Source organism: Strix aluco, chromosome 5 (assembly GCF_031877795.1).
Source record: "Strix aluco isolate bStrAlu1 chromosome 5, bStrAlu1.hap1, whole genome shotgun sequence".
Lineage (NCBI taxonomy): Eukaryota > Metazoa > Chordata > Aves > Strigiformes > Strigidae > Strix > Strix aluco.
In genome coordinates this window covers 5,730,846-5,754,308 of record NC_133935.1, presented here as the reverse complement: position 1 = coordinate 5,754,308, position 23,463 = coordinate 5,730,846, and the positions used below count along the sequence as shown (strand labels likewise).

At 44.2% G+C, this 23,463-nt stretch overlaps 1 protein-coding gene across 1 annotated transcript; it reads left to right on the top strand.

Annotated features, from left to right (window-relative positions):
- The first annotated feature begins 2,942 nt into the window (after positions 1–2,942).
- CD9 (CD9 molecule) lies at positions 2,943–23,224 on the top strand. Its single transcript, XM_074825698.1, has 8 exons — positions 2,943–3,120; positions 14,229–14,331; positions 17,199–17,296; positions 18,500–18,574; positions 19,511–19,603; positions 20,188–20,277; positions 22,103–22,186; positions 22,880–23,224. The coding sequence occupies exons 1-8, from the start codon at positions 3,055–3,057 to the stop codon at positions 22,943–22,945; spliced, it is 675 nt and encodes a 224-aa protein (XP_074681799.1). The 5' UTR covers positions 2,943–3,054; the 3' UTR covers positions 22,946–23,224.
- The last annotated feature ends 239 nt before the right edge of the window (positions 23,225–23,463 follow it).

Genomic DNA, 23,463 nt, shown 5'->3' with positions numbered 1-23,463 from the left:
CTCAGCAAAAAAAATTCACTGAAGCTAAAAACCAAAGCAAAACAACCTTTTGGGGTTTTTTTCTTTTGTGACTGGCTTGTACAGCCAGAGAAGTTGTCTCTCTACAAAGAAGGAAATTGTTATTATTTTTCCCCTCTAATCCACACTTCTCAAGAAACTCTGCTAATCCCTATCCTTCACTGGAGAAAGCTTTGGACTTTATCTCTCTGCGGTTCAAATCGTTTATGCCTGGCTGTTCAAGAGAACTGAAAGAAACATTTTAAAAGACCTGAAGTTGCTTATGCAAAGAAGGCTAAAGGCATCCAGCTAGTTGACACTAGTCCTTCCGCATAGTTGTAAAGGTAGAGATGTGGGGAAAACAGGTCAAGGAGGCTGCGAACCTCAGTACTTCTGCAGCACTTACCAGTGGTTCCCAACACCCTTTAATACAGTTAGGGGAGAAACTCCCTCTGTCCTTTGCCTTGCTTTATGAATCAAAGGATCAAGGTCCTTTGGATAGGGCAGTCTGAGGGAAAAACCTCAGGAAAATGAGAAGCAAACACTTCTCCTTTTCACTATTGGCACAAACAAGACATTTAGTTTCTCATTCAAACAGGAGAAAATGATTCAGCTTATCTGTATATGAAAACTAAGTCAGTGCCGTGTTTAGATGATTAGGAAAGTAATTTTAAGAGGCTTCTGGTAAATTCAGATTTCTTCTTATCAGCAATATCCCAAGTTTGCTCTTCTCTGTTGCAGTAGGACAAAATAACACTTCAACCATCCAGTACAGTTTTAAGTGCAGATAATAAATATTTCATGCAAAATATTTTGGCCTATTATCCCATGTAAATACAAGGTTTTAAAATAATAAATCATTCTGAAGTACTTCTACAAGGGTCATAAATTTCCATTAGCGATTACTATTATGCAGAAATTCAGTTGATTACTATCTTGTTCCAATAGTCAGAGAAGTTCAGGTATGTTCAGAGAGATGCATCTACCAGATCATCAGACTCTCGAAGACTGAAACACGAATGTTCTCTCTGGACCCTTTGTATGGAATGAAAAAAAAGCCACATAAGCACAAATTCTAAGTATTTTCACTCCATGTTCTTGAAAATACTAAAAATGCACAAATGGGTTTCACTTCTTCATAAATTAATTCACCGGATGAATGGGGAGAGTTTAGTGTTAAGTAAATACAAACTCACTGGAGGTTTTGATCCAACAGGTCCATTTCTTGCCTCTGATCAAAAGGCTACGGCCCAGAATTTTAATGGGAGTTGCTTTAACACAGTGTAAGCATAAAAAGCTTAATAATACAAGGGCAGGAGGAGGTTATCCAAAGTTTTTCTTTTATCCTTAACTTTGGCAAGTTAAGGAAAGCTATATTACTGATATTAACGAACAGGCATAAATTCTTAATGTCAGAGTTAAAAAAAAAAAAAAAAAAAAAAAGCCATACTGAAAATCAGTCCCAGCTCTAGAGTGGAGACACAGGACTTTCTCTTGCTCAGTTTACCGTTACCACAAGAGTTGAGTCACGTGCACTTACTAATCTCAGCCTTGCTGGAGCTATATTGTTGTCACCAGCCTCCATCCCTCCAGTTCCCTTTACTGACATATCCAATAAACCAAAACGCTTCAAGTAGGGTTTGCTTCGAGTTAAGCGCCGTTCGCCCTCCTCTCTGGAGTCAAGCTCATCTACTGTCAGCCCATTTAGAGACCCCAAACCCAGAGCAGCGGCAAACTCCCAATGGCATCACTGAACACGCTGCAGCTCCCCACTTTTCTGCTTTCAGACACTCGGACCCTGAGGCCACTTGGATGCTTGGCCACAGCCCTGCACCATCCCCAAACAGCAACGCAGCACCCTCCCCAAACTCTCCTTTTCCATTAATACCTGTGGTGCAGAGGCCTCTTGGTTTGACTACAATTGTGCACTCAGAGTCGCTTTTGAATTTCTCCGAGCTCTTTATTTCCCTGCCTTGTTTTCTAATGGAAATATATTCACGGTTTGCAACCTGCTCTGGGAAACAGCTACCCGATTCAACATCCACCCTATTAGCTCTGGAATGTGCTCTATCTTATCATTTATTTTGGCAACAATAACTCCGACATGATTTTATTTGCGTTTTAGCAAGTCTTTTCTGTTCTGTTCTGCTTGGGGTTTTTCGGACTCTTAGTAACGGCTGAATTCCTAGTCACACTGTATTAAATTAAGGCTCAAGCCCTCAGTTTTCATTCCCGAGCTAACGGACTCCGAAGTTGAGCGCTGAACTTCCCCTTGGAATCAAAAGGAAATTCTTGACTGAAATTTAGCGTGTTTTGTGTCACAGCTGGGGTGACCTAAGGGCACGGCGCGCAGCCTTACGGTGGATCAGTTGGCGGGTGGAAACTTACCCCACCTGATTTTTCTAAATCGCACCCTCGCAACTTCGTACGGACAGATTTGAAAGATGAAAGCAGATAAACCACGCTGCGAGTTTACCCGCTCCGGGACAACACCCGTTGGGGCCAGACTGATGCATTTCAGCTCACAGCAAATTTATGCCGGAGCAGGTGAGGCCTCGGCCCGCACGCGGCCGCCACCCACCCGGGTTTTTCCACGTTTCCACGTCACAGCACTGAGATGGTTTTTCCCCCACACCCCGGCCGCAGCATCCCCCCACGGAGAAGCACTGAACCCCCACGGGCTGCCCCCCGCCCCACGCCGCGCAGGGACCGGCTGGGGCGAAGGGCGGGGGGGGAGGCCGCTCCCGGGGCGGGGCGGGGGCGGGGCGACAGCAGGTGAGGGGCGGGGCGTGACCGTGGCGGAAGCCGTCTATTGGTCAGGCGGGGCAGGGGGCGTGGAATGGGCGTGGCTACAGCAGGTGAGGGGCGTGGCGTGGCAGTGGCGGCAGCCGGCTATTGGTCGTACGGGTCAGGGGGCGGGTCAAGGGGCGTGGCCTCGCCGGGGCGGGGCAGCCGGGCCGAGAGCGGCGTCCAGCCGGATTTAAGGAGTGGCGCCGGGCAGAGGGGTCCCTGCCGCCGTCGTCCCCGCTGCCGCGCACCCGCCTGTCCGTCGTCGCCATGCCCGTCAAAGGAGGCACCAAGTGCATCAAGTACCTGCTCTTCGGCTTCAACTTCATCTTCTGGGTGAGGGACCCGCGGCGGGGAGGGGCAGAGTGCCGGGAGCGGTGGTTTGGTTTTTCGTTGTTTGGTTTTGCTGGTTTTCTTACTTTTTTTCCCCGCCCTGGAGGAGGAGGAGGAGGAGGAGGAGGGCGCGGGGGGGGGGGGGAGTGCGGCCGCAGGCGGGGGCCTCTCCCCTCGCGGAGCCCGCAGCAGCCGCCTCGCCCGGGGCGGGCGGGAGGGACGCGGTTACCTGTTGCGGTACTCGCTGTGCTGCTCGGCCGCAGGGGTCCGAGTAACATACAGACCCGGCTCAATGCTTTATTTTCTTTTTTCATTTATTTTATTTCGGTAGCACCGTGTTTGGCGTGAGGCAGAGCGTGTGTCCTGCCCTGTTAACGTATCGCCCCATAGGTTAACAGCTGCCAGGTGTGAAGGCAGCTCCCCCTCCACCCCCCAGCAGTTCATACAACACTTTGCCCAGAAACTCCCTTTTTTTGGTGTTTTTCCGGTGCGAAGGCTGTACCGGGGGATGGCGAGCCCCTTCCTCGCCAGTTAATGCTGGTGGCTGTGGTTTATGCGAACTCCTCTCGGTGGGGAGCCCCGGCTGGTGGCTTCTGCCTCGCACCTTCCAGGCAGCATCTTGTAAAGAAAATCCTAAAACACTTTAATCTGTAGGAGCGCACCACCAGCAGGAGTAGAAATTGTGTCTCCGGTGCAGTTTTCTGGCATGATTATTTCTTGTTTGCCAGGCGGTGTCGGAAAGCACAGCTTATCTGAGGGCTTACAGCTGCTTCTCAAGCATTTGGGCCATGGACATCTGAATTTAGTGTCTTTTTGCCTTATGGAGAAAATCCAGCACAACTGCCTGTGTGCTGAATGCATAGGTGTGAAGTGTGAGGCTCAAAACCCAATGAATTTTCTCTTGTGTGTGTGGCTCCTTTTCACCCTCTGATGTGGAGAAGTGAAGTCGGGGCTGTGGAAGGAAACTGCTTCTGGAGTCGGTGTTGTGTGTGGGATGACTAGAAGACGTATTGCGGATAAAATACTTGTGATCTCCCAATTAAAAATGGGTTTCAGCGAAGTAAGAAAATGGAACTGGGCTGCAATTGAGGGAAGCTGTGCAGAGCAACTTTATAAGGGCACAGAAAAGCAGATATTGCCACCTGAGACTCGCCAGGAGGGTGAGCAGGGGAGGGATATTTGAAGGTTTATAGCTGGTAGAAAGGAAAAAACCTAACAAAGCCCTGGCTGAAACCTCTGGGTCAGTGAGGTGTTAAACTTCTTGTTGGAACAGGATGAAATATTCATGGTTTGGTGTTTGTGGGCTTTTTTTAAAGCTACAGACTTCCTACAAACTATTTTATAGCACAAGAATGCTTGTTGTGGCAAAGGCATTGCCTTAAAGATGCTCTGAACATGAGCATTGCCACTTTGCTCTGGGGCCCAGGGCTGAGAATAGAGACCATATTTTTGTTGAGCTCAGGAGGCATCTGTGGCTTGGGGGTGTCGTGGTAATAAAGCTCAGAAGCTTTACTTGCACCTTGGGATGCCCAGTAAGCTCGGGTGCAGGCTTGACCTGTTAAATAGGATGGAGGAGAGGAAGAGTAGTGGTGGGGACGGGGCTGTATCATACACAGGCTGATACAGCTGCCCTGCACAGGGCTGCGGCCCGGAGGAGCCACGAGTGCAGCTCTGAGTGGCCTTCTCAGGGGTTGGCAGTGAGCAGCTAGGATGTGAGAAAACGAAGAAAAAGTGTAAGAAGAAAAGAATTTAGGGGATATGAATGCTGCTTCCTCTCTGAGTACCCCAACAAGAGGCAGTAAATGCAAGCAGCTTGGGTTAGCCAGAGATAAGTATTTGTAGAGCAGCTGGAGTAGCCCTTGGCTCTCAGGGCTCACTGCATGTATCTGTGCCCTAACAAAACTGTCCAACAGGAGTTTCAAGTGTGGTATTAGTAAACCTCATGTCCCCTATGGAGGAACAAACAACTTGGGCTATTTTAGACTGTTAGGTCTCAACGAACAGTGTAAAAAGTGAGGTGTCTTGGGCCAGGCAGTACTAGAGGGCAGGAACAACCCTAGTAAGAAAGAAGGCTTTAATGTTTCTTATGACATCAGAGACCTGAAAAGTCTATTAAGGAAGTAAATTGAGCAAAACTGGTGTGCCTGAGTGCAATTCTGATGCTAAAATTGAAGGCACAGTCAGTGACTGTCTTTTGGCCTTGGGAAGCCCCCCCAGGAGGAGGAACAAGCCTTTGCTTGCTTCAGAGTAGTCCATGGGTGTGTGGGCCTGTTGCCCAAGTGCTACTTGGGACTGGTGACAACAATGTAGTTGATTTAGTGCACCTCCTGGAGCAAGAGAAGCTAAAAGGTGCTGTGAGTCTGTGAGTTTACACAGTACCCCCTTTTTAAAACAAGTTGCCTCAAAAGGACAGGTGAGGAATTTAAATGGTCTGCAGCAAACCTGCAGGTATTTGTAGACTGCATGTTAGGTGGCATATATTTGCCTCCATTGGAGATTTGAGTGAGGGCAAGAGGAACCAGAAAGAGAGAAACAGCTTGGTATAGGAGGCTATTAAAACAAAAATTGGGAAATTTTCAAAAAGTTGAAGCTGTGTCCAAAGGAAGGAGATAAAGGTTCATAAATGCTGGTGGGTCAAATACAAAAAATATAGTAAGGCTAGCCAGAGGAAAGCTTTAGGAATAACTTGCCAAAGCAAACCCAGCTAATGTATCCTCCTTCAGACACATAAGGATCAGGGAATCCTTCCAGATGGTAATAAGTCCAGGTGTAAGGGCATGTTGGGAGTGGTGTTCTGTGGCATTTTTATCTTACTGGGGGCACTTGAGGAAGACCTTGAGGAAGTTCTGTGCTATAACCAGTCTTTGACTCTGAATCTGTCACAGGCTTGAACTGACCTTTCAATGAAAAGGTGGTGAAACAACGGTAACAAATACTGATTAACAGCTTTCCAGGGTCACACAGCAGTTACTTCAGAACTATAAATATGTTGTGATTAGGGAAAACCACCTGCTCGCCATCCATCTCAATGCCAGAGGGTTGGAATGTGGTGAATTTGAGGCTGGGTTTTTTGGTTTGTTTTTCTGGGGTGTGTAGAGTGGCACACGTGATGCCTCTGGAATAAGCAGAAGGAGAAGATTCTTTAAAAATAAAAAGTTTGTGTACATGTGGAGATGTGACACTGGAGAAGCGAATGGCTACTGCAAGGAGAAGTACGACTTCATGAAACTGTTAGCTTGAAGCCTTTTAAAGCCTGAATCTTGGAGAGAACAAGGGCAAGTTGGTGTTAGTTCACTTGTTCAATGTCTCCTGGAAATCCCAGAGCTCTTAGGGGAAATAATCAGTCCTGGAGTAAGATCCTGGCAGGGATGAAATCATTGACTGAGCAGAGGCAGGGCTGAGATGAGGTGGAGAGAACCAGCAGACCTGGCATGCAGGAGCAAGCCATGTGGTGGTCAGTATGGTCCCACCTAATCTGGAAAAGCAAGTGAGGTGATGCTTCGGTGCTTGAGTAGCGTCCGTTATTTGGAGTGATGAAGATGGGTGCATGCTGACATAGCAGGCTCTGTGACAAAGCAGAGTGTGACGCTGCCAGAGTGGCATCGACTAACGTGTGTGGGAGGCAGGAGCAGGAAGAAGCCTGGAGTTACCAACTAGTTGGTTCAGGGGCAACTGCTGCCACAGAGCAATGAAGTCTTGGGAGAAAAGGGTCTACGATGGCATTGCAAAAGCTCAGCAACAACAGAAGAAAACCAGCTTCAGAAATGAAGGACCTAGAGAAGAGGAAAGATGGTGCCACTGCATAAATCCATTGTGTGATGGTGTCCTGCAGTGCTGTGGGCTGCTCTGGTCTTCTGCCTACCTTGGGAGGAACGTGGTGGAGCTTGATAATGTTTGGGAAAGGAAGAGGAGGGTTTCTGCTGTCAGGAACTGTGAGTGAATTGAGATTCTTAAGCTTGGAAACATAAAGGAAAGACTCATGGATGGTTGCTACAAATGCTTCTGAAGTCCGGTTAACCATTGCACTTGCAGGGAATGGTTTTTACTGCTGTACTTGCATAGATCAGTAAATTGGGTGGTCCAGTCCCTCTCGGAGGTGTGAGAATGAGGGCTGGCTGCATTTCCTTTAGATTCAAGTATTGCTGCAGACACCAAGCTCCTTGCTGCTGTTGTGCTGCTCTTGTTAGGGCTGGGTTTGCATACAGCTCTTCTGTCTTGGCGTCACTGCTGCTGGCCCTGGCATCTTTGATTGGGCCTGGTCTGTAATGAAAGCTGTTCAGGTCTTTGGAAGTTTGGGGTTTGATTTGGGGTAGGGGAGGGAAGTGTTGAGGCCAATACAGAACTAATACAAAGATTCTTTTCCACCAGACTGGCATGAGCTTGGAAAGAAGTCAATGGAAACATCATGTTAGGTGCCTTAAACCGGAGTGGTAGAGTGGTCTTACCAAAGCTGCTTTTGAACCATCTTAGTGTGAGCACATGCTTGCTTACCTTGGGTTGTGCAATGAGTGACTACCCCTCCAGCTGAGCTCCCTTAACTCGTGGGGTTTGCTCAGGCTTGTTGGCCCTGGTGACAGTCTTTTGCTAGTAAAACCCCGGCCACTCTTAGCAGCTCGGTGCACATCGGGCAAGCGCCTGGCATGGCCACACATGTGGAGCGTGTGCCTGCATGTTAACCCGCAGGCTTTCTGCTGCTGAACAAAAGCAAGGGCTCGCATCATTAAACTTAAATGCCAGGTTTTTCCCTTGTGAATTTTGTGGAATACAAAGACATCTGCTGCTAATATTTATAATTTAATGTATTATAGGCAAAGACGTACTGTAGCATACTGTCAGAGTTCATGTTGAGTCTTAGCAATAATTTTCTTGCTTCTTTACACTATAAGGCAACTGTCTTGTCCTGGCTCTCCACACTTCAGGGTGTGTTGTGTTATATAAACAAATGCATTTATCTGTGGGAGTGCCTGCTAAAGTAGGATTAGGCCTGGAGGGCTCTTTTCATTCTGTAACTTTAAAGATACCAGTGACTTTGTCCTGAGCTGTAATATCATCTGCTCATGCTGCCCCAGGGACAGCTGGTCGCAATTTGGTGCCCTGACTTCTGCAAAGGGTCTTCCGTGCTCAAGTGGAGAAGAGGACTTGTAGGACGGGCAGCGTGGTTGTATGTATATATGCACACACGTACAAAAGGAACAGAAATTAGTTGGTTTTGCTTTCTGTAATTAACTAATTTAGTTGCTGACAGCAGCATGTGAATCAATGCTGCTTGGGCTCAGCTCAATGTATTTTAACTCCAGTAAGTGCTATGAAGTCAGGAATGGAGTTGGAGGGTGTTGCCTTGAGGAACCTGATGTGAAGCTACTTGTACTTAGAGTTCCAGCAGTCCTAGCTCCTATTTGCGATTTAAATTGCAAATATAGTAGACTGGCTTCTGAATAGGAACTTGTATGAAATGGGCACTAGTCTTGGCGGTGGTTCAGGAATTCTGTATGCTGCTCCTACTGTACTGGAGCACCATTTTATTGCAATAAATGCTGTGACATTAACTTAGCCCACAACATTCTTGAAACTAGCCTAAGCAGAAAGAAAATACTTCCTTTCCGATCCCTTTTTTTTTCTCAAAGGAGTTTGGAAATAGCTGCAGTTTCTTATATAACTGCTAGCACTCCTTGCACATCTGTTAGGAAAGCTTTTTTTCAGAAGTTTGAAAACCTGTACTGTTGTGGATAACACTAATCCTGTAATTAAGGGTTTAGAGTGATGTTGAGCCTCATCTATACTTACTGTTTATGGGTTTTTATTTATAGAGTACCAGCAAGTAACAGGACAGAAACAGACAGTTCTACTGCTGCTCCTAATAGTCTCAATTTCTTTGCCTGTGTACTTTGCAACATTATATATCTGGTCCTGCTTTTGTTAATCCAGTGTCTTGCACAGTGAGGAAAAAGTTAATTGTCTGTCTTACGCAGAGGAAGATCTGAGTCAGATTTTTAGCTAAAAGTTTTTACCTGTTTATGAGGAAGGGAAGATAGTGGATTTTTCATTGTATTCTTGACACACCCTGGGTAAAACCTATGTAAGGAACAGTCATGTAGAGCCTGATGTACGTCCTTACCTCAAGAAAAAAATTAATAACAGTAATCTGTTAGATGCAATACTGAGCTGACAATGCTGAAAATAGTATTTATTTTTGACTGACTCTGCCATATTTCCACATACTGACTTACCTTCTGCTAGAGGTAGTCCCATGAACTTGATAGAAGTTGGTTAGGAGCTTGGCCTGAATGTGCTAAAATAGTAGAACCCATACTTTCCTGCATAGAGGCTTTTTTTTACATGCTTTCATCCATGTATCAGGAGTTCTTGTAATGTCGCATTTCTTCCCTATCCTTTCCTCCATGCTCTGGAAATATGGAGGAAGGGCTGGTAGTAACCTGGTGGATGCTGAGGGGGATCCCCCCCAAGTTTTATCTGTTAGCTCTAAGGATGTGGTAACTTAGACCTTGAGAGGCAGTTCTGTCTGTGGAAAGATGCTGTAAGATGTTTGCAGCAAGTGGGGTGCTTGCCTGGGGATTGTCCTTTCTCAAGATGACGGGGTCAGAAGGGACTGAACAAAATGGTCCTTGCAAAATAGTGGTTAAACATAAAATAAACTTTCCAGCTTCCCAAAATAGTGTCATGCATTGCTGTATCATGGGATATGTTAACAAAAATTGGAATTTCTAGTTTAAAAAGCTCAAGCTTTTAAGTGCTTACACCAGTATCATTGAATCTAATGATTCCCTGTGCAAACCTTCTGCTAAGAGACTCTGTCTGTGAAACCTCAGGTGTTAAAGGAAAAAAATTGCAGTGGAAATGGCTTGATAGCATGCTGCAGCACAGAGTACTCCCAAGTTCATGCTGAACTTAACCAAGTAAGGTGAGGGGAGGAAGGCAGAGTGTTCTGTATGGCTTCTGCCTCCAGGATAGACAAGGGGGGTTCCTCTGTCAGTTATCTCTGGTCACATAGAAGGCTAAAAGAAAGCAGCCTGTCAAAGATAAATACTGGGACACACCCTTAAATATGCTCAGAATCAAAGCCAGGTGGTTTGCAAGGGGGAGACCAGAGCAATGGAAAGGGCTGGCTTTGGAGAAGGCACTTGTCAGAGTGTGGGACTGGGTGGGTGGGAGGAGGGAAGTCCTGCACTGGAGGCTCACTAGAGAAAGTGTGGGGCTATATAAGAAACACAGACACACCAAAAAAAGCTTTTTTTTTTCTGTTGCAACAGGCAGAAAGATGTATGCAGGAGAAGAGCCTTTGAGGTAATGGGGATATGTTTGCATGTAATGCAAAAAAAAAAAAAGAGACTCCATAGGACTAGAGGAGTAATGATCAGGTATTTTAATTCTTGCTTAGCATATGTCCGTTGCAGCTATAGAACAGAGCCAAGTCAAACAGAAATGAGCTGGGACTTGTAAGATGCTCGGCAGTGGTTAGGGGAAGCATAAGGAAGCCTCGTTAGCTTGAGCAGGGATGTCAGTACCATACTTGTGCCAGACATGCTGTTACTGGAGAGTCACTGCCACAAACTTTTCCAATACAGTGAGTGAGTAGTACCCCTTTAACTTCACATTTTGGTCAGATTGGTAAAGAAACCTGTCTTCTGAATTCCTTTTCCTGTACTCGTTACTACAGAAATATACTACTTACATGTTTCACAAGCACATAAACCTGCTCTTTTCTTAGTTTTGTAGGCTTTTGCACAAAGTGACTAGCTTCAGGAAAACAGTTTTGTTCTTTTTTCTGTTAAATTTCTTTTTCAGCACAGGGTAGATCCACTTAGAAATATCCTGTATTACTCAACTCTTATGACAAAATAGCTCTGTTAGATTGGGAAAACACTTGGATGAAAAAACCCAACACCCAGCTCTTCAGGGCATCTGCTTCTGTGCAGCCCAGGTAGGGGGGGCTTGCACCCCTTTCCCAGGGAGGGAAAACACATCTACTAAAATCACCCCAACACGGCTGCCAAAACCTGCTGGCAGAGCATCGGTGAGCAGAGAGGTGGCAGTGTACCAGGCTCTGGTGTGCCAGATTGGCCTGAGATGCTGCCAAGTGCAGCGGGTACCCATGGGGGCTGTGCTTGCCTCTTCCTGAGGCTGGTGTTGGTGCCCTCATCTCTTGTTGTTTTGATGGAAATTTGAAGCTTCAAGTTACTTTCTTGCCTTCTGCTTTAAAACTGCCTTTTTTTAGTTCCGTGGTCATTGTGGTTAGGAAGAGCACAAACTGAGAACACAAGTCTGCTTTCCTTAAGAAACCGAAACAAAAATTCACTTTCTTGCAAGAAGGAGCTGCATTATTTTTCTTAGTCCACCATGGAGAGAATTACCACTTTATTTAATCCTACTGGTGTTTTTTAGTGTTTTGAGGCAGTTCACTGGCATTAAGTATTATCACTGTTCTGTGATCCCATAATAAGTCTCTTGCCTTCTTGTGATCATAACTTTCACAGAATGACTGCTTTCCTGAGGAGAAAACATACCACTTAACTCTAGGCCGGGGGGGGGGGGGAAGGGTTAAGTTTGGTTTTTTTGAAAGGAGCCATGTTAGGTATGTCAGCTCTCCCTGATGTTAACCAACCAGTTTGTTTCTGAAGAGATCATGAACTGACCCTTCTGCTTTGCTTGGACTTGTAACATTATCTACATGGTTGTAGTATGGCTTAGTTTCTTCACAGTTTAAATACTCTGGCCTTAAAGGTCTGCTGGGGGATCAGCTCTGGGTTTTAGTTGTAGACTCCTTTGTTGTGCCCTGCTCCAGTTGCAGTGCTGCCCCTGAGCTCTGTACTCGAATGCTGAGGCCTGTCAAACCACAGACATAGGTGGGTGTGCTCAGACTCCTCCTGGCTTTGCAATTTGTGAGTTCCTAGCAAAACAAGCCAAAGCTCTAGGTTTCTTCTAATGCTGCAGATCTGGGTGCCTATGAAAGCTGAAGACTGCTTGACCCGGGAAAGTGAGTCTTGTGCAGAGAATTATTAAATACTGGGTGACTTAACTGTAGGCTAGAAGCGGTGTGTGAGACTTTTTCATCACTAAGCCCTCCTGGCTTTTGAACTGAAGTGAGATGAGACTGCAGACGCTTTTTTTCAAGTGATGCTGTAGAAGTGAGCACAGGCAGAGCAGCAACACTTCTCTCTGCCATTCCCACTCTTGCACCTCTCCCTTCCCCCGGGGTGCTGCTGTGCCACAATAAATTGGAAGTAACAACGCTGTTGTGACATACTGTGTACTACCAAGGTTCTTAGGCATCACTTAAAATTATTTTGTCAGCATAGCCCTAACAAGGAAAGCGGCAGGTATGTGCAGGCACTGTTCTTGCTGCATGCTTTGTGAGTAAGCCTGCGCCTACACACCCCTGACACCGACCGAGTGCCTTTTGCATAGGTCTGGAAACCTCGTTTGGGGTTTGGCTCCTTCTGTGTTGTGTATCACTTCATCTTTTTCCCAGCTAAAACCCTGCAGCTCCTCTTTGAGGCAGGCTTGGGAGTCAGGTGTCTGCCATGCAAGAAATGCTGGTTTTTCTGGCATGGCTGGCCTCTCGTTTTTCTTCACTGATACCTCAGCCCTTTGGGATGCTCTCTGCTGAGAAGCTACAAGGGATATACTTTCCCTTAAGTCCTTGCTTAGCGCCATCCTCTTTCTCCTGTGTGAGTCTTCAAAGCTCTCCCTACTGATTTTTTTTTTTGGAGGAACTATCCTAGGAGGTTAGGGAAGACAGCCATGGGCAGCAAAGCTGTGCCTGCCTTCGAACAAACTCCCATAGCAGGGGAAGGGGCTCTCGGGCTCCCCATGGGGAGGGTGTGGGGCTGGGGCCATTGGGCTTGGTGTGGAAGGAGTATACTCACGGGTGCTTTCTGTGGGAGTGCCTGCCGTATTCTCACTGAAAACTGACATTAATTAACTTTCCAGTTTCTTGGAGGTGAATCAAGAATGTTGTTCCCTTCTAGAAGGAATTTCTTATCAGAGATAAGGCTTTGGGTTTTCTTTTCATGCATGCTTCACCCCAGACTTTCTAAGCTCATTGCTCACTCTTAAGTTTAAATTTTTAATGTCTGCTGCAATGTGTGGTATTTCTGTCCTCATCTCACTTCTGTAGAGGTTTTTTTGATAGTTAAATGGCCTTCAAAGGAGAGAAGGAAAAGCTGAGAAGCACACACTCTAGCTTTCTAGTTTGTCCTGGTTTCTTTTTCTTTTCTGTGTGCAAGATGACCCCAGGTTTTTCTTCTTTTTAGCAGGGAGGATTCAGTCTGTTCAAAGCAAACTGTTAGCCTTTGCCTTACCAGGGTGCAGTTCCCTCTTTCTTGCAACACTTCTGATGCCTTCTGCCAGATGTTTCATCCAGAAACTAATTTATACACACAGCAAATTGCCACAAACACAGGCACCAATATTAAGAGGAACCTGGAGGCTCACAGGCAGAGATGATAATAAAATAAAACTAAATATTATCCAAAATTTGATTGCATTGTTCCAAGTCAGCACACAGCAATGTTGCTATTTCAGCAGCCTGTGTTTTCTTCTTCCTGTCAGTGCAGTAACTTATTGGATTGGTTTTATCCTGTTTTGCTTTCTAAACTCTATACTGCGGTACACTGAACTCTTACCAGCCTGTTTAATAAGCTAAAATTTTTAGTTGGCCTTACAAAGTGCTTTTTCTTGATACCCTTGTCCTTCAGTGTGAAGATTTAAGCTCACTAAGCCATGCAATGTCATTGCAGTCACCCAGAATAAAACAAAGGGTGGAGGGGGGCAGTGGAAATACTGAAACTTGGCACTTTGGTAAACCTTGAGTATTTTAAGTAAAGAACAAGAATGGCATTGTTCTTGTGTGGCATTGTAGTTTAATATGTAAACACGTCTATCAACAAGATGCTTCATGTCGGGAACTAGGTTTGTTCTTGTTTTGATATTCCCATCCTTTTATGCTGGTTCTTTATCACCAGTTCTTTAAATAAGAGCTGTATCCTGTGTTTACTTCTGATGCTACTAATGCAAGGGTGAATCGGTGTTATAATCTTTATAGTATTTATTTAGAATTGCTGTTATTTAACAAGGCTTACTTGTTCTTACAGCTTGCAGGGACAGCAGTTCTTGCAATTGGACTATGGCTTCGGTTTGACTCGCAGACCAAAAGCATCTTTGAACTGGAATCTAACAACACGACGTTTTACACAGGTGAGCTAGGAAATGTCTCGGGGTGATAGATCATGCTTTTGTGCCCAGATTTCCAGACTGCTTAGAAAAACTTAGTCTTCCTCAAAGGCTAAAGACAAAACAGCCTGAACAGCCTCGGTGGGGCAGAGAGCAGCTTCCCCTGGCTGGTGGAGGGGGCCAGCCCCTGTTGTGAGCTCTTGTGCAGGCAGCAGCAGTGTCACACCGGTGGTTTCTTGGCTCTTTGTGTATCACCTCATCTGGTTCTCTGCAGTTCCTCTTTGCATGCTGTTGGTAAGTGTTTTGTAATCCCGGGGACTCCTCATAGACATGGAGAATGTCTCTTCCTGATGCTTCTCACAATGAGTCAGGGAAGTTTCACTCTAAGCTAAATGAGTACTCACAGATGACATCAATAACTAATTTTTTTTTCCTATGAAGTGACCAACCTAAGCTCCCCAAAACCACAACTCTCATCACCTCATCTCAGAAGGAGCATACATGTTATTGTTTAACTCTTACAGCCCTGTGTATGCTAATTTATACTGAACATAATTGAACAGCACAAACATCTTGGACTATGTGAGCAACTATTACAGACAGCTGAGATCAATGTAGCTTTAGTTAGGCCAGGTGGAAGTTATTCCTTGATATAGTCTGTTTTGCAAGATTACCAATTAGGGGACAAACACACATGTTTTCAGTTTGCTATTCTAATGTTGCAGGAGTTCCTAACTGAATAGGATTTTATCCTAATTGTAACATTTTGATCTCTACAGTCACTTTTAGGCTTGGGCAGAGGAACACATGCTGCTTTGGTCAGTGCTTAAACCCTTTCTGAATTCAAGTAGCTGCATTTGAAGACCTCTAACAACTGGGAAGAAAGCAAATTCAAATATGTACCTTTCTTACCTACATGTCGCTTTTGATTTGGACAATCCTTATACATATTTCCCTGTAGCACCTGGATTTGCTGTGTCCTGTACACCATCACTTGTTAGCCATCCATGGTGTAGTTAGGTTGGTCTTTCTCTTGCCAAGAAAACTGGCTCCTGTGGTGAGCTACCCAACCTGTCACAGCACCCCAGCTGGTCTCTAAAGGGTCTCTAAAGACCATGCAAGGCTGACTGGGAGGTACCAGTCACCTTGTAGCCTTACCAGAATAGCCTGTGCCTACAGGGAGTACTGTTAGGGATGGTGAGTTAGGCTTGTTAGAGACCATAGTTGGGAATTATGTGTGACTTCGCAAAGAGGCCACAGGAGTGCAGACAGCTTATCTGTGAGAAAACTTGTGTTTTACCCTTGATATGCTGGTGTAGTAGCAAACTAGGGGGTTCTTGCAGCTGCCAGGAAGATTTCCAGGTGCTTTTAACTGAACCTTGGAAAGTGAACAGAAATCTACACTTTGCTGTTGAGCTGAATATTTAACAAGTCTTACTTTGGATAGTCTAAAACACTTATTTCACCTCCTAAAACATAAAAGTTTTATGATGTGATACTTAAGCTACTGGCTGAATGCAGCCAGTGAAACCTACTTGAAACCTCTGTAGGTTAAGCTGAGTTTTTAAAGTTCAGTAGAAATTACTGTTTTAAGATATTTTTCTGGGAGTAGTTACCGACTGCAGTTTCTAATAGGAAATTGAAAGAATCTGTCAATTTGCACCTAGTAACAAAGCAAATTACCTCAAAAGCTTCCTACACTACTGAAAATAAACTGAAATAAGATGTTCTGATGGATTCTTATTTCAAAATGGGAAAAGTTTAAGCTGGGGTAAAAAAAATGGGTGCCGGAATTTCCTGCTGATAAGAAATGTCAGGCTTAATCACTTCTACTTGATTAAGCATATTTTATTTTGGCAGCTAATCTTATCAGCTTGCATCTAGAAAATATCATTTACAAATGCTTACGTATGGCTTGCTTTAAATAGTACTGATTGGGTCTCTGAAGGCCAGAACTGTGTTTTTGTCTATATTGATAGAAACGTCATACTAATTCTACGTGCTTTGTGCTGATTCTTTGTCTCATGTTTCACCACCCCAGTACTTCCTCGCCATCCTTTGGGAGTTGTTTTGCTGGCTACATCTTGCTGCTCTCACCAGCTAGCAGCTGCAGTGCTTAAACTGGCAGTTTCCAAGCTTAGGAGGAAAGGATTGGGCCTAAATGGAGTCTTTTAGCCCAGGAATATTTGCCCTCTCTGCTCCAACACACTCGCTACCTAATTTCTGGGCAGAATGGTCTGCAGGCTCAGCCACTTGATAGGGTTTGAAGCATTTTCTGCAAAAGCAGATACTTCTGAGTTTCTTGTAGCTAGAGAGACTGTCAGGCAGCTAAAGTGTAGACTTGTACCACCATGTGGAATTTCCATAGTGGAATAATTCAGTGTTTCCTGATGGAAAAGCAAGATAGGAAAGCATTTAAAGCCTTATGACAGGTGATCATGATGCCTTTTAATATCCCTTCTCCTAGAGGTAGCACACTTCAGGAATTCTCAGATGTTGGTAAATCACTAGTTCCAGATGTCTCTAACTGCAACACACTCTTCATCTGATAAGTTGATAACTCTGGCTCTGAGCCAGTTTTAGAATGTGTCTTACAGTTTGTCCTAAGTGGCTTTATCTTGCCAATTTTCTAAAACTTGTGAAACTGCAGTAGTGGTACACATTAATTGTTAGAAGTTGAACTTTTAATTTATCCACAATTTCCCCACGAGTTTTGAGATGTGTTTGCTTTGAAAATTAAGCGTGGCCCTTCTTTTGCTTGGAACACCTCAGTAAAGAAACTGAAACCTTGACAAAAGCTACAGATGCTCTTTGTGGAGCAACTAATTTTATACCTCGCTGCTGAGGTCTCAACTAGTCTGTACATGTGTCTCTGTTTTTCTCCTCCCTAGGAGTTTACATCCTTATTGGAGCTGGTGCACTTATGATGCTGGTTGGTTTCTTAGGATGCTGCGGAGCATTGCAGGAATCTCAATGTATGCTTGGCTTGGTAAGTGTTCAGAGTAGCGTTTAAATTTTTAGCAGCATGATGAGAAAGGAAGGAAAAATATTACTGTGCGGTTAAAGGGCAGCAGATGCTGATTATTTTGGCTCCACAATGTTTAAACTCATGGTCACCTACATAATGCTGATGTTATGTAATTTCCCTTTGTGGCCCTAAATCCAAATGTCCATGTTGCATTTGAATACAGGATGACTTCAGGAGTTGGTGACATATTCAGACATTGAAGTATCAAGACCAGGAGTATGTGTGAATCCAGAACTAAACTCTTGATAAGAGTAATGCTATTTATTAAACAGTTTGTCCTGAACTCTGAAGGCTGTGCAGTCTTAAATTTTTGAGACTAGAACTGTGGTATTTGATCCTTGAAAGAACAAGCCTCTACTGTTCATAATCACAGGGTGAGTTCTGCTACTTGATAACTGCTCTGCCAGCCAATTATTGGAGAGCAACCTCATTGTTTTCAGACTGGAGGGGTCAGCAGAACTTGCTGGGTTTGTGCACATCTGTACACTTGTGGAACTACTTATTGAAATAACCAGAAGACTTAGTTAATGAAAGACTACTACTATAGGCTGGTGAAAGAACAATTCCCTTTCTGTGTCATGGAAGAAGTTAATTTCATATTTCTTGCAAAATGATACCTCTAGCCCTTTAATTCTGATCATCTTTTGTTAAAGTGCTTTTAAATAGTAGTGGTGTTTTGGACCTGGTAGTCGGACACAGAGATGACACTTGTATTTCTATTTTGTGGGATACACAACAAAGAAGTGACCATTAGTGTTCTGGGAGCTGGTGGCAAGCTAGGTATTAAGTAATGACTCCTAAAGCAATAGGGGTGACAAACCAGAGAAAAGAATTGGTGTTAGCTGTTGTGATGTGTCTGAGTGACCTGGGCCACTTCAAAGACTGAGTTAACAGATGATTGGTTTTTAATTAACACTGATCAAAAAGGAGGACTTTTGCTTGGAAAACACTGCTGGGCTTTCCGACGCTCCTGAGAAGTGCTGACCCAGTGCAGTGTGTCCTCTTTCCTAGTCTTACCAGTGTTTCAGACCTCCAGCTGGAACCTGGTTGAGTGACAGTACCAGCAAGGCTGGACTCTGGGGACTGGACAAGCTTGCAGTATATATGTGTGAAGCTGTCTTGTGGTGCTATGGTCTTAATAATGATGTGGTCTTTCTTTTTTAGTTCTTCCTCTTCCTTTTTGTGATTTTTGCCCTTGAAATTGCTGCTGCAATCTGGGGATTTGCAAATAAAGAAAAGGTAGGTTGCTTTTAAAAGTTGCCAGAGTGGTGGGATGCTGGAACAGGTTGCCTGGAGAAGTTGTGGGTGCCCCATCATTGGCAGTGTTCAAGGCCAGGTTGGACGGGGCTTTGAGCAACCTGGTCTAGTGGAAGGTGTCCCTGCCTATGTCAGGAGGCCTGGACTAGATCATCTTTAAAGGTCCAAACCTTCTGACCCAAACCATTCTGTTAGTCTATGACTGTGCCAACAGAAAGCTAGCAGTCTGCTGAAATCTGTACTAGTCAAATCCTGATTACCCGGGGAGGTTGGGGGAGAGGAAGATGATGCATTCTAGCAAAATACAAGAAAGTAAACTAATATTTAAAAATTAGACTGTAGCAGAGAAGCCAGAATCCAAGATGCTGTTGCATGCTAGAGATGCACTCCAGGCAGTACCTGGCTGAGCCGTGAAGCAAAGCAGGCCATCAGTGAAGCTTTACCACTTCTAGATAGGAACTGGGTCAGCTGTGGGCTGAATGCTTCCGCATCTAAAACATGACTTATCTGAGCTGTCCCCTCATAAGCAGTCAAGATTCTGTCTTGTTTCAAAATAAGGTGCTTTGTGACCAGGGTTGCTTTTCTGCTTGTATTATACAACAGGGAAATGTAGCAACTTCTGGGGTACAGAAGGGAATAGGGAGTATTTTTGTGTAACCAGTGGGCAAAGACTTGGTTCTCTCACTCCGCCTAGAAGCTCAGAGCTTTGGAAGGGAAACAATCTTATCTGTTTAGGTGTGTCTTTTAAGGTGAGTGTACCAGTTAGGCTCACCTGTTCAGCATGAGAAATGCTGTCCACCCTCTATTTCTACATGTCAGAAGGATGGGTATTGTAAGTTGCAGAATTTTTAATGACTGACTCAAGTTTTCCATAATCAATAAGACAGTAATACAATACAACTCTTTGCTGTCCTGTAGGTTATTGAAGAGTTAAAGGACTTCTACAAGGAAACGTACGAAAAGAGATCTCAAGCACCTGCCAGAGAGACCCTGAAAGCATTTCAGTTAGCTGTAAGTACATGGTTATACTTAACTAGACAGGAATGCAGCTTGTTCACACTGTTCTCCACGTCATCCAGTCCCCTGTACGAGTGTAGTATCTTACTAACTAGAAGAAACCAAAGGAGTATTAGTAACAAATGGCAGAGAAGATCTTTTTGTATAGTATCAGTGTATTCAGTATGCCTTTTTGTCTGTCTGAACCTCTGAAATGCATAGAACTAGTTCTTGTTTTCCTAAAACTCGGAAGCAAGCTGGGACACTCTAGATCTCTGTTATTGATCTAGAGGCACCATGGTATGCATACCTGCATGTCTATGAGGAGTTCATCCTTGTCTCTAAGGAGTACAAGCTGTCACCCAAATTCATGTGTGTATACTTAATGAGATCTAGCTCTTCCTTTCAGAATCTTGTCCTTTAATGCAATAAAGGCTTTTTAAAAATTAGGTTTATAGTAGTTGCATTGGCAGGACTTCTAAGCAAATTTGCGTAATGTCTGTAATAAAGCCTGATGTAATCTTTCTTCTTTTTACCAAATACAGAGCAAAAATAAGGATTATTTAACCTGCTTTTCTTTTTCCTGTTTTCTCTTGTAGCTAGACTGCTGTGGTCTTACAGGATTCCTTGAGCAGCAGTTCATGGACACCTGTCCAAAGAAGGCCCTGCTCGAGTCGCTCACTGTAATGGTAAAGCGTGACTTAATTCACTGACAGCTCTGCCCAATGCATAGAACGAGAAACATGTTTCTGAATAAACCCTTACAGTCCATGGGAAATTCCCACGTCACGCTTCCTTAGCAACCTATCTCTATAATCAGTCTGGTTGTGGAAAATCAACGTAGTGTTACTGTGGAAAGAACAGGCGGGGTCAGCAGGAAATGTGCGGGCTGTGTGTCACTAGACTTGCTGGCGTGATGGACAGCGTAAGGCCTAAACTTCACCTAAAAAAAAGTGCTCTGTTCTCCTGGCTGCTCCAATCCCCAGAGCACCTTCTTGGTGCTGCACGGGAGCTGTTGCCTCACCTCTTGGTGAGGGAGGAGCAGAGCGTGGGGTGGGAGTATGGCTGAAATTTTAGCGAGGAAAAGAGGGGGGTGATGCCTGGTGGCCTGTTCAGGTGAGTGTCACTGTGAAGCCAGTTCTCTGAATCAGATTCCCCTGCTGAAATACTGCTGCAGAGGTACCTGTATGCCACAGGTACAGGAGAGGCATCTTGTATAGTTTTTAACTACCCCTTTGCCTCTTTTTCTTACAACTGTCTTGTGTTCTTGCTTCATACTCCAAGACAGCCTGTATGAATCTTCCCATAGAAAATAACATTTTTAAGGTGCAGGTATTCAATTAATGACTTGAATTTTGTTTTTCACATTACCTGTGCTCTTCCTTTCACTACAGATGATTTTGTGCCTCTAAATATCTGACCATATGAGACACTTCAGTTTGTATTTAGACTGTATCTTTAGTCCTCTCTGTACAATCTGCTATGAGTTATAGGGGAGTAGCTGAGACAGTATGTAGGTTTTATTGTTTGTTTTTATTCTAAGTGTTCTAAGTTCATCTGTTGACTTAGTCTTGTGATGTGTTTATGGCCTAGTCCTAACTCTAGAAAAACAGTAGATAGACTGCAAGATTTAAAGGATATAATGGTGTGGCTGATCTGTGTGCCTCTAAGAAGCAGTGCTGTATTAGTATTCTGATTTTGGTGATTAATTCATGCCTGTATATCCCTTTAATCCTTGATTCGGTCTTTCTGGACTGGATAAGGAAAAAGTAGTTTTCAGCAGCTCACTGTAGTCTGCTGCTGGAATAAGTAGGACAGGAGCTAGGATGAGACTTTGACCTCTACCAGGCTCTTCAAGAACTTTTACAGAGGTATAAATCTTTTTCTTGTCTACCATGTGTCTTTGGGGAAAGGACTGTATTTAGATTTTTCTTTAGCTGCAATGGTAATTCATTGTCCTGGGAGCTTCAAACTGGTACCTCTATGCTTCTGCCTGTAGCCTACCATGTATGTGTGCAGCTCAAGCAATCCTGCTATTCCCAGGCACCATGTGTTCATAAGGTGTCTGCAAAATTACAATAGCGATTGGGAATATCAAGAGTGGCTTCAAATCTGTTTTGAGAAGGGCTGAGCAATACAGCAGTTTAAATGCTGACAGCCATTGGTAACAAGCCAAGGCTGGTATGACTGCTGTTGGTCCTGATCTACCTGATCAACTGCAGGTGTTGAGAAGGGAATCTGGCTGTAGCCAAGGTGCAGTTAAGAGATTTAGATACTTGAAGAGTAGATTTAAACTTCTCCACCAACTTTTGTGTTGGAATGTCCCTGGCTCTCTTTAAAGATGTGAAAATAAGGGCCAGTTCAAAGCAGCTTTCAGAAGATGAGTCTTCATCTCCAGTGCAAGTAAACTTGGTCAAAGGTATAGCATCAATCAGCAGACTTGATCTCAAACAAGGAAGCAGAAACAAACCTTTGATATGTATGAAACACTAATGAACATCTGTTTCTTTTCAGTCATGCCCAGCTGCCATTGATGATGTCTTCAATTCAAAACTGAATGTGATTGGAGCAGTTGGCCTTGGCATTGCTGTAATAATGGTGAGTTTCCAGATTATTTAGAGGGTAGTTTTATGGCCAAAGGACACTTACAGCAGCAGTCTGAACAGTGCCTGGCATGGCACTCTAGAAGCCCATTCCACTAATGACAACTACTGGCAGGAGCAGGGTGTGTGCTGTGGGGCCCCAAGGCAGCGCAGAGGGTGGTGCCTTGGACCTCCCTGCTTCTGCTTTGGACTAGGATCTGTCTCCTTGTAGCTTTAGCAGTGGTGAAGTTGTATTGGCAGTGCATGTATATATAGGGACAACATGTATTGGTCGTGTTGCCTGCCCACTTAATATCTCTTGGGGATCCTTGCTTTTGTTTCCTTTATAACAGTTAAAGATTCTGCTAGAGAACTGAAGTAACAGTGCTAGTAAGAACATTTGCACTTTTTCTAACTTCTCTGAAGGAAAGGATGACATGGATGCAGATGTGCTGGGATGATCAACAATTTCTTAGGAGATATGGCAGGGGTTTATAGCTGATCTGTTTTGAAGTATTGAGGGTGAAGGAGATTCATGAAACTTTGGCGGGGGGGCGGGGGGGGGGGGAAGTGAGGGGCAGGGACATGACCTGCAGAGTAAAGTGTTAATATGGCCTCTGGGCTGGGCAGACCAGCTATGCTTGTCCCTGTGTTGATAGAAGAATGTGCTTTGGTCCCCCAGTTTCTAATGCATTTGCTTTCTTTACAGATTTTCGGCATGATATTCAGTATGGTTCTCTGCTGTGCTATCCGCAAAAACAGAGAAATGGTCTAAGAGCTAAAAACCCAAGACTGCTGCACTATAAAAATCTTTGTCATTAACCTTAGCGTTCTGAAAGCATTTCTAAAAAGTTATATATTTGTTACCTTTTTAATGCTTTATTTGGTACTGATGTAGGTTTGCTTTTTGTTATAGGTTAAAATTATAAAGGTATATCTGACTCGAGACAAATATTGTACATAAAATATCTGACTTTCTTGAAACTTACGTAATTTGGATGTAATTTATGTTGGAGACAATTTGATACTTAATAAAGAGTAAGATGTATTGTATGTTTGTGGGGGAGAGGAGATTTTACTATGCTTATTAATCATACTGTTTGTTGCGTAGCGTGGAGTTGAACTTGCAGAACATGTGAAGTGTTAAATCAGTAGGGTTTTGTATAAAGCAGGAAATAACTCCTCTGCCAATGCCATGTTTGAAGGGAATTCCAAGGAAGGAAGACAGCTGTCAGTATGTCAGTGTGAACAAAAGCAGTTCTTAATTATATTTCTAAAATGTTACTGCTGTAA

Bases quoted from the DNA above. Each gene is read 5' to 3' on its own strand.
- CD9 (XM_074825698.1), top strand. From the start codon at position 3,055: ATGCCCGTCAAAGGAGGCACCAAGTGCATCAAGTACCTGCTCTTCGGC. The intron at 17,297-18,499 runs GTAAGTGTTCAG...TTTCTTTTTTAG, and splicing joins CTCAATGTATGCTTGGCTTG to TTCTTCCTCTTCCTTTTTGT. The intron at 20,278-22,102 runs GTAAAGCGTGAC...GTTTCTTTTCAG, and splicing joins TCGAGTCGCTCACTGTAATG to TCATGCCCAGCTGCCATTGA.